At 33.0% G+C, this 11,143-nt stretch overlaps 2 protein-coding genes across 2 annotated transcripts; both read left to right on the forward strand.

Moving 5' to 3' along the window:
* On the forward strand, positions 314-2,007 carry LOC109363472 (aspartic proteinase CDR1-like). The gene has a single exon (XM_019609739.1). The coding sequence runs from the start codon at positions 320-322 to the stop codon at positions 1,622-1,624; it is 1,305 nt and encodes a 434-aa protein (XP_019465284.1). The 5' UTR covers positions 314-319; the 3' UTR covers positions 1,625-2,007.
* Positions 5,100-6,086, forward strand: LOC109363540 (aspartic proteinase CDR1-like; the record flags this gene model as incomplete). Its single annotated transcript, XM_019609804.1, has 1 exon — positions 5,100-6,086. A coding segment is annotated over one exon (639 nt), but the record flags the coding sequence as incomplete, so codon positions are not given.

Below are 11,143 nucleotides of genomic sequence, written 5' to 3' on the forward strand. Positions count from 1 at the left end.
ACAAATCTAAGTGTAAAATCTATATATAAATTATATAAAAAGAGAATAATATATAAATTAAAAAAAACAAAATTTCTATCTTTGCTGCATACATAAAAGGAATGTCGTTATTCAAAATATATTAAAAAGTATATCTTATTCTCTCCTTTTTAAAAAAAAGGTAAGTATATCCTAAACTTAATAATCTTTCATTTTAACAATCTAGAAGTAAATATTTTCAATCTATACACTCTCTATTCACCTTCATTAAGTCCTATAAAAGGCCTTCAGCTATCAGACTTGAACAATAACCTACAACAGGCTATATCTCAAATTAGTCATGGATAAAATGTATTCATCTCTTATTTTTCTTTTGTTTTGCCTTTGTGACATTTCTCTCATTGAGAGTTTTGGCTTCAGTGTGGACCTCATTCACCGTGATTCTCCAAAATCACCCTTTTATATTCCCAGCGAAACTCATTATGAGCGAGTTGCTAAAACTATTAGTCGTTCCATTAACTATGCCAATCGTTTCGACAAACATTCTTTTTCCACAAAAAACGTTGAGTCTAATGTGCTTCCTAATGGAGGTGACTACCTCATGAGTTACTCGATTGGCACACCGCCAGTAAAAATATTAGGTATTGCTGATACTGGTAGTGACATTCTTTGGTTGCAATGTCAGCCTTGTAACCCTTGTTCCTCACAAACCACTCCAATCTTTGACCCTTCAAACTCCACAACATACAAAAATATTCCTTGCACTTCTAATGCATGTCAATCTGTGAGAGACACCTCTTGCTCTTCTCGAGGCAGTCAACAAAGTTGCCAATATAGGATTGGATATGGGGATGGTTCACAATCCCAAGGGGATCTTAGTTTGGATACAATTACTTTAAGTTCCACTAAGGGCTCTGCTGTCTCATTTCCTAAAATAGTTATTGGATGTGGAACCAGTAACACTCTAGGTAATCAAGGTGCTGGCTCTGGCATAGTTGGTCTTGGAAATGGACCTGTTTCACTCATAACTCAACTTGGTTCTTCAATACAAGGAAAATTCGCCTATTGTTTGGGGCCAACACTTTCAAGGACTAAGTCTCGAAGCAAACTAACCTTTGGAGAAGATGCCGTGGTTTCTGGTGTTGGTACTGTCTCAACTCCATTGTTCCTAGATAAAGTTTTTTACTTCCTAAACTTAGAGGCGCTCAGTGTCGGTAATAAAAGAGTGGAATTTGGAAGATCTTCCTCTAGTGGTGGTGGATCTGGTAACATCATAATTGACTCTGGTACAACATTGACTCTTTTGCCCAAGACTGTGTACTCTGAGTTAGAATCAACAGTTGCAGCTGTGATAAAATTGGAGCGTGTTAAATCCCCTTTACCACCTTTAAACCTTTGTTACAAAGCTCCATCGGGTGAAAATTTGGAAGTTCCAGTGATCACAGCACATTTCAGTGGCGCAGATATCAAGTTGAATGCTCTTAACACTTTTGTTCAAGTTACTGAAGATGCTATATGTTTTTCTTTTGCCCCAACTAACCAACGTGTTTCCATCTTTGGAAATTTGGCACACCAAAACTTTTTAGTTGGCTATGACATTCAAAAGAAAACTCTCTCATTCAAGCCTACTGATTGCACAAAATAGTGATTTATACTTACTATATGTTTGCACCTTGTTGTTCTTTATTATTGTACCCAACTTGATTTAGTGAATTATGAATAAAACTGTGCAATGTAACAAATCCTAAAGCAATATTTTCTATTGATGTAACACTTCTTTGAAATTTTACAATACTAAGAATGTGTCTCTAGCCACCCCATTTAAGCATAGACATTGTTAATGGATATTATTTTTGAATTTCTAGCAAAATATCTATGGCACGGAGGATGTAGTTTTTAAACCGTTTTTATTAGCATCCAATTATTAAATAAAATATTACATTCTTCCCCACCATTAAAGCACTATTTTCCCTACTTAAGATGGATGATAAAAGATACCAAAATAAAAACGAAAATATTCTTCAGTCAAATTGCAAAAGCAAAGATATAAAACAAAACAATATCTCGTTGAATATCCTCAATGGATATCTCAGAGAAACATTTTGGCTAAGAAAAAGTTTACTATCACTAACTACAACGAAATCTCACCCTTAATGCATTTGGTTAATTTCCATTCTCTCATCATCTTCACAACTCCACTTATATCTTAATTATCTTTCAAGTTAAAATGATTGATGTTTTTGTAGCTCTTCTTAAAGAGGAGTGTGTAAGGAAGAAAATATAAAATACTTCTTAGTAGTTATTTTATGTTTTCCCTTTAAATATTAGTATACGTATATATTTAACTAATTTCCTTTTATGTAATTACCTAATTAAATAATGAATAATTTAATATTAAAATAATAATTTAATATATAATAGAGTAAATACCTATTTCATTCCCTCCATGTTTTTTGACCTTACCATATTTTGTCCCTAAAAAATTGAAAAACTCAAAATGAGCCTCAAATATTTTAAATGCGTGTCCAATTATTCTCTATCAAGTGCTATAAAATATACCAAAAATGATTAATTTGACCACCAATTGAAATTTTCTAGGACTTTTTGGGTTTTTAATTTTTGAGGGACTAAGTTGATAAGGTCAAAAAGATGATGAACTAAAATGAATATTTATTCTATATAATATTTATTAGGAGGTTAAGAGGATTATAGTCTTACTTATTCTATCTCTTAAACTATGGAAGATGTTTACTAGAAATTTACTACCTTTAGATGATTGTGATATGTCAGTTCTGTTCTTTAAAATATTTTTATTTATAAACATAACAAATTGTCATAACGATAATAATAATGATCGTGAGTAGTCAATATTTTCCATAAAATTGTTCTTTGAAGGATATAATGATGCACCACTTCTTGTCCTTAAAATTCATTTCATCAAAAATCAAAATTGTAATTTATCACAAAGATGGAGAAATGGTCATGATGAGTCAGTCCTTTGTTTTTTTCAAGTCATTCTTTGAACGTCATGACATGTCACATTTTATCCTTAAATTAATTAAAGCAAACCTAACCAAACTTTTATTTTTTTAAGAATTACATAGTCTTAATTTTCTTATTGAATAAAAGATATGTAATAGTAAAAACTCTCATCAGAAATAATATTATTTTCCTTCGAAAATAAATAATAAATTTTGTAGGTATCTTTGGATAATTAAATTAATAACCCTTCATTTTAAAATTTTGGAAGCAAATGTATTCAATGGGGCAAGATCATGCTTTCGTTTTCCAATAGGAAAAATAATGTAAAGATAAAAAAAGCACTTACCGAATAATTAAATATTAAATAATTACTATAAAAATGTAAACTAATTTCCTTTTTTATATTTAAATAATAAATAATTTAATAATAAATAATTAAATATTATATAATACTTTAAGCATATCATATTTGAAATGTTGACACGACCACAATGATTAGCGCCCAATCTTCCTTCTCTTTTGAGTTGAGAAGCACTACTCGTTATTTGTATTGCTTATTTCATCTCTTCGAACTGTAAAAGGCATATGACATATGTCATTTCTTTTCTCATAACCTTTCTCCTTGTTTACTAGAAATAAAAATAAATCATTTTAATAAGGAGTAATTATTAAGTAATAATCTAACGTATAAAAAACTAACAATGAATGACCAATAGTAAATAAAAAATTAATTAACAAATAATAACGAAAGTAGAATAATTATTAAAACCTGTTCAGTAATTAACCACAAAAAAAATATCTAATCCATAATTTTATTTTAATAAATTACATTAATCCTATAGGATAATCATTTATAACTTTAATCCATTGAATAGTACTGATGTGTTACTTTTGTTCTTTTAACAGTGGTGATGAACAATCTTTTCTAATAAATCACTTATAACTAAAAATATAATAATTTGTAATAAGGATTGAGTTGTAGTGGTGATCAATTTTTTTTCTCCTCAAATCGCCGTTGAATGATTGTGAAGATGAGTAAGTTCTAATATTAAAAATTATTTTCATTAAAAATAAAAATTATAACTTGTCAGTAGAATAGAGGAATGGTTGTTAGGAGTCCTTTTTTTATTCCAGTGATTCTTTGAATAGTCACGATGTGTTGTTTCTTTTCTTTGAATTAATTAAAACAAACACAACAAACCAAATCCTTTAAATTCAAATATTTTATAGTCTTGATTTACTTATATTACATAGGACTACACTGGAGTAGAACAAACATTTGTTAGACGTACAAAAACTTTTTTAGTCCTTTGCAAATAAATAAATAATTAGATAAGTAAATTGGATTCACTCTGGTCAACTAAATTCATGAAGACATTTTCTTAGTAAGTGCTTATAAGTTCTAACACCTTTCTTCATTCATAATTGATTAAAAAGTTACAAAAATGTAATTTGTTTTTATACATTTTATTATGTGAAAAACTCTTACATTATTAATATATAGACTTCTCATATTTTTAATACAATATTGATCAGCACTATTAACCAATATAATTTCAAAATATATATGTCACGAAAGATACCGAGAATCATCAGTTTAGGATTTTTTTTAATCCAAGTTGTCAACAAATCTAAGTGTAAAATCTATATATAAATTATATAAAAGGAGAATAATATATAAATTAAAAAAAAAACAAAATTTCTATCTTTGCTGCATACATAAAAGGAATGTCGTTATTAAAAATATATTAAAAAGTATATCATATTCTCTCCTTTTTAAAAAAAGGTAAGTATATCCTAAACTTAATAATCTTTCATTTTAACAATCTAGAAGTAAATATTTTCAATCTATACACTCTCTATTCACCTTCATTAAGTCCTATAAAAGGCCTTCAGCTATGAGACTTGAACAATAACCTACAACAGGCTATATCTCAAATTAGTCATGGAAAAAATGTATTCATCTCTTATTTTTCTTTTGTTTTGCCTTTGTGACATTTCTCTCATTGAGAGTTTTGGCTTCAGTGTGGACCTCATTCACCGTGATTCTCCAAAATCACCCTTTTATATTCCCAGCGAAACTCATTATGAGCGAGTTGCTAAAACTATTAGTCGTTCCATTAATTCATTCACCGTGAAATGGACCTGTTTCACTCATAACTCAACTTGGTTCTTCAATACAAGGAAAATTCGCCTATTGTTTGGGGCCAACACTTTCAAGGACTAAGTCTCGAAGCAAACTAACCTTTGGAGAAGATGCCGTGGTTTCTGGTGTTGGTACTGTCTCAACTCCATTGTTCCTAGATAAAGTTTTTTACTTCCTAAACTTAGAGGCGTTCAGTGTCGGTAATAAAAGAGTGGAATTTGGAATATCTTCCTCTAGTGGTGGTGGATCTGGTAACATCATAATTGACTCTGGTACAACATTGTCTCTTTTGCCCAAGACTGTGTACTCTGAGTTAGAATCAACAGTTGCAGCTGTGATAAAATTGGAGCCTGTTAAATCCCCTTTACCACCATTGAACCTTTGTTACAAAGCTCCATCAGGTGAAAATTTGGAAGTTCCAGTGATCATAGCACATTTTAGTGGCACAGATATCAAGTGGAATGCTCTTAACACTTTTGTTCAAGTTACTGAAGATGCTATATGTTTTTCTTTTGCCCCAACTAACCAACGTGTTTCCATCTTTGGAAATTTGGCACACCAAAACTTTTTAGTTGGCTATGACATTCAAAAGAAAACTCTCTCATTCAAGCCTACTGATTGCACAAAATAGTGATTTATACTTACTATATGTTTGCACCTTGTTGTTCTTTATTATTGTACCCAACTTGATTTAGTGAATTATGAATAAAACTGTGCAATGTAACAAATCCTAAAGCAATATTTTCTATTGATGTAACACTTCTTTGAAATTTTACAATACTAAGAATGTGTCTCTAGCCACCCCATTTAAGCATAGACATTGTTAATGGATATTATTTTTGAATTTCTAGCAAAATATCTATGGCACGGAGGATGTAGTTTTTAAACCGTTTTTATTAGCATCCAATTATTAAATAAAATATTACATTCTTCCCCACCATTAAAGCACTATTTTCCCTACTTAAGATGGATGATAAAAGATACCAAAATAAAAACGAAAATATTCTTCAGTCAAATTGCAAAAGCAAAGATATAAAACAAAACAATATCTCGTTGAATATCCTCAATGGATATCTCAGGGAAACATTTTGGCTAAGAAAAGTTTACTATCACTAACTACAACGAAATCTCACCCTTAATGCATTTGGTTATTTTCCATTCTCTCATCATCGTCACAACTCCACTTATATCTCAAATATCTTCCAAGTTAAAATGATTGATGTTTTTGTAGCTCTTCTTAAAGAGGAGTGTGTAAGGAAGAAATGAAAGTGCAAAGTGTCAAGGATCGCACTAGCAATGCTTTGTCTATGTTTTGATGAAGACAAAGTTTTATTAAAGCTTGAATATGACTCAATGATAAGTTCCAAACATACATAAATTTCATACACTTTTGTGGCACTTATCTAAAGCTTAATTGAGAAAAACCAACTTAAAATATCACAATCTTGTATATTTGTGTTTGTATTTCTTTTTTATGTGTTTTGTAGGATTTAGAAAAAAGAAGAAAAGAGAAAAAAAAAGACTCATGGTCAAAGAGAAAAAGAAGTCAAAATCAAGGTGCTTAAGCAGACAGCTGAGTGTGGACCAAGCCACGCTAAGCTGACCTGGACACCAGCCTGAGTTTGACACCAGCCTGACCTGGACCAAGCTGCTCAAGCAAGCAGCCGGGTGGACCTGCTTGGCCGCTCAACCTAGCACCAAACTAAAACTGAAACTGCCAGAACTGAAGCTTGGCACGGTCAGACACAAGCCTGGCACATGCCCAAGCTGCTCAACAAGCAGCTCAACGATGACACATGTGTGCTCAGCGGTGAACCAGACTCCTGATCAGGTAAACAAGCACCAGGCCACATCCTAGTCAGCACGGTCAAAGCTGCTGAACAAGCAGCTTAGCGCTGCCACAAGTGTGCTAAGCGGTGTGCACCCAATGACATCACTTCAAGTAGCCCACCATAGGCTTTTCAGAATAGCTCACCATAGCTGGTTCCATAGCTCACAACTACCTTTGGTGAGTCAAGCTTAAAGAGGTGACAAAGAAGCTTCATCAAGTGACTAAACCCATATTCAAGGGTTTGGTCAGCTGCTGAGCGGTGCTAACAAGCAGCTCATCGGCTCCAGGGAAATTGCTATAAATAGAGGCACATTTCATTCGAACAAAAACATCATATATCATACATCATTCACCATCTTGCCTTCAAATTCTTCCTTGAAGTTCTCTCTTCTTAATCTTAGTTAATAGGAACTTTATTTAAGTAAGTTTTGTAATTTAAGTTTATAATTCAAGAGGAGAAAAGGAGAAGGCAAATGAGATGCAAAATTCAATTTGTAATCTCATTTGGAACTCAAAGCATTCAATCCTTAGATGGGTGGCTCATGGTCCTAACAATTTCTTTCGAATATGGTTATGTATTTCTACTTCTTCTTATATTCTAAAGTTTGAATTTCCATCATTCAAGTTGGTGCTTTGGTTAATTTTATTTGTTTGAGAAATTCTTAATGCACTTTTTAGATTGATCACCTAAAAACTGATATCAAGTTATAAAAATTACTTGTCTCAAACACTTAACAAATAAACTAAGAAGTAGTTGTACTACTTAGTTTATTTTCAAAGTTAAGCATAACTTTCTTAAGATCTTATATTCCTTAATACTTCAATATTAGATTAGCCAAGATTAGGGTGAGACAACCTAGCCTCTTTGTGGACGTAATATTGTTTAGTAATAAATATAAGTGATTATCATTCTACCATTTTAGGACATACACTAAAAGGAGGAGATGATTTTAGAACTTGGTGTTTGGAGTTAATCAAAGTAAAACATAAGAACTTGTCGAAGTAGTTCAAACTCATAAGAATTTGACAAACATTTTCCTTATTCAAAATGAAGTTATCTTCTCAAGAATTTTTTAATATTTAGTTTATTTTTCTTGTTAATTGTTTATGTGCAAATCAAACTGATAAGTGCCAAACATACCTAAATTTGATACACTTTTATAGCACTTATCTTAAGCATAATTGAGGGAAAAAAACTTAAAACAATACTTTTTGTATAAAATATCACAATCTTGTATATTTGTGTTTGTATTTCTTTTTTTATGGATTTTGTAGGATTTAGAAAGAAGAAAAGAAGAGACACAAAAGATTCATGGTAAAAAAGAAAAGTCAAAAACCAAGGTGCCCAACCAGGCAGCTGAGCGTGGACCAAGCCACGCGAAGCTGACCTGGACACCAGCTTGACCTAGACCAAGCTGCTCAAGCAAGTAGCTGAGCGGACCTGCTTTGCCACTCAGCCTAGCACCAGACTAGTCCTGGCACTGTCAGAACTCAAGCATGACATGGTTAGACACGAGCTTGACACATGCCCGAGCTGCTAAACAAGTAGCTTAGCGGTCCAACCAAGTAGCTTAACGGAGAACCAGACTCCTGCCTAGATCAGCAAGCACCAGGCCACGTCCCAGTCATCCCGGTCAAAGCTGCTGAACAAGCAGCTTAGCGGTGCAACAGGTGTGCTAAGCGGTGTGCACCCAGACTTGACTTAGCCCACAAGCAAACCATGAATTCACCAATGACCTCACCTCAAGTAGCCCACCGTAGGCTTTACACAGTAGCGCACAATAGCTGGTTTCATAGCTCACAAAGTGTTATCAATAAATTTATTTGTTGAAAACACCTTTTAATATACAAAAGTGATGAAACTAACTTACTAACTTTTATTTATTTTTATTTACATTCCACCCTTTATTTATTCTTTAATACCAACCTTCCTTAAGGAAGAAGTTTGGTTTGTTAATAAAAGGAACTCGAAAGGGAGTAAATAAATAACGGTTACTTAAATTTATTATTCTTTTGTTCTTTATTTTTTTATTTTTTTCCTAACAACTAACTATTCATCACTTTTGTACGTTAGAATACCATTAAATCGGTGTTGGAATTTATTCCACAAAACCGAGATGGTATTCCAAGGTACTTAATAATTATATAATAGGGGATTGCTTCGCTACCATTGTACCGGCGTTGGAATTTATTCTAACAAAGACAAGATGAGGCAAAGAAGGAATAACTCATTCACATGATTATTAAAGAAGTAAGTTGTAACTGGAATATTCTTGAAACCATTATACCGACGTTGGAATTTATTTCAACAAAGTTGAGATGACGAACAAAGAATAAAACCGAGTTCACTTACTGAATCAAATAAAAAGAACACATCGAAAATGAGAGTAATAACCTTTCAACAAATTGGCACTACTGTCAGGACGATGGGTTGAGAGGGGAAAAATGCTCGACACTTAAAACCCTTTCAACAAATTGGTGTTTTTGCCAGGGAATTGCTTAAATAATAGAACATTTCATATTTATATGTCATTCATCAAATAATTATGCATAAACTTATTTTTGCTTTTGTACAAATTGTTTTTGACTTTGTACAAAAATGTGAATTATTAAATATGAATATTATTTATCGACTAACACTTCTTGGAAAATAGACATAAGAACCTTTTTATGTGAATGAACACGAATAAACAACTTGAATTTTCTCTTGATCCTGAAATAGAGAAAACACTCAAGAAACAGAAAAAAGCACAAAAGAGGGCACGTAAGGCAAGAACTATTGTCCAAGAAAATAGAACAGAAATGGCAGACAATCATGAGTCCAGGGGAGAAAATCAGAACAACATAGGAGGATTTGTCAGCTTCAACCCCAGGAATCAGGAGACCTTCCGGCTCTCAAAGGCCAACGGAAATGAAAACAAGGGTAGTACAACTCATGTACGCCAACCCTTTTGCTGGATTAGATCACGAAGATCAATACAACCGTGTCACCAAATTTTATGAGTTGGTTGGTACTGCTGGGATATCCGAGTCCGGGGAGGAGACCATCTTTTTAAGGCTATTTCCGTTAACATTAATCGGAAAAGCCAAAGAGTGGTTCATCGATCTCCCACAACATATTTAGAATAACTGGAATTTGGTGGAAGAAAAATTAATGTCCAGATATTTTCCGCAAGGAAAATTTATGGACTTGAAAACTACGATCTCCACCTTCATCCAGCCTTCTGAGGAGAGTCTATGCGAGGCATGAGATAGATTCAAATCTATGCTCAGAAAATGCCCAAACCATGGATTCGATGTTCAAACCCATATTCATATCTTTGTCAATGGACTTCAACAACAACATAAATGGATCTTAAATACAACTGCAGGTGGACAATTAATGGTCAAACCTCCGCAGGAAGCAATTGACACTATCGAAATCATGTCATTAAACGATCAGAAAAGTCAACACCAACGAAGGCCACCACCTAGGAAAGGTGGAATGCTTAAACTGAACTCAGCTGATGCAGTTTTGGCCCAACATAAACTGCTTCAACAAAAATTAGAAGAGGTCAGCTAGAAACTCAATGATTTACCAAAACAGTTACGGGAAACCTCAAAGAAGCAGATTTATAGGTGTGACAATTGCAATGAGGATCATGCTGCCAATATCTACCAGAATGAGGAAGTGCATTTTGTTGGGAATCCTCCAAGGCATAATTTTCAAAGTAATTACCCTCAAGGGGGTAATAATAAATTTAAAAAAAAATCATCCTTGCAGGCAAGATCTTCCTCAGAAACAGACTTTCTACCCCCGGAATAATCAGTTTCGGCATCCAACTCAGGATAAAAGCATCAAACTAGAAGACACTTTGAACCAATTTATGAAAATGACCATGTCGAATCAGAAAAATACTGATGCTTCTATAAGGAATATGGAGATACAAATTGGGCAGCTGGCCAAGCAATTAGCGGAAAATCAAAAATCAACATTTTCAACTAACATAGAAGTGAACCCTAAAGAACATGGCCATGCAATCCTGAGGGGTGAATCCGGACATCGAGGCAGTAGAAGGAAAAGAATTTGTTGGTAACTGATGTCAAGCTAATGACATTTAAGAAGCACTTGCTGGGAGGCAACCCAGTATCTTTTGATCTATAATATGTTATTTCCTTTTTCTACACTTCATCCTTATTCTATTTTTTTGTTTTTGTTTATAAGT

The sequence above is a fragment of the Lupinus angustifolius genome, chromosome LG13 (assembly GCF_001865875.1).
Source record: "Lupinus angustifolius cultivar Tanjil chromosome LG13, LupAngTanjil_v1.0, whole genome shotgun sequence".
Classification (NCBI taxonomy): Eukaryota; Viridiplantae; Streptophyta; class Magnoliopsida; order Fabales; family Fabaceae; genus Lupinus; species Lupinus angustifolius.

Coding starts and splice junctions, on each gene's coding strand:
- LOC109363472 (XM_019609739.1), top strand. CDS start 320: ATGGATAAAATGTATTCATCTCTTATTTTTCTTTTGTTTTGCCTTTGT.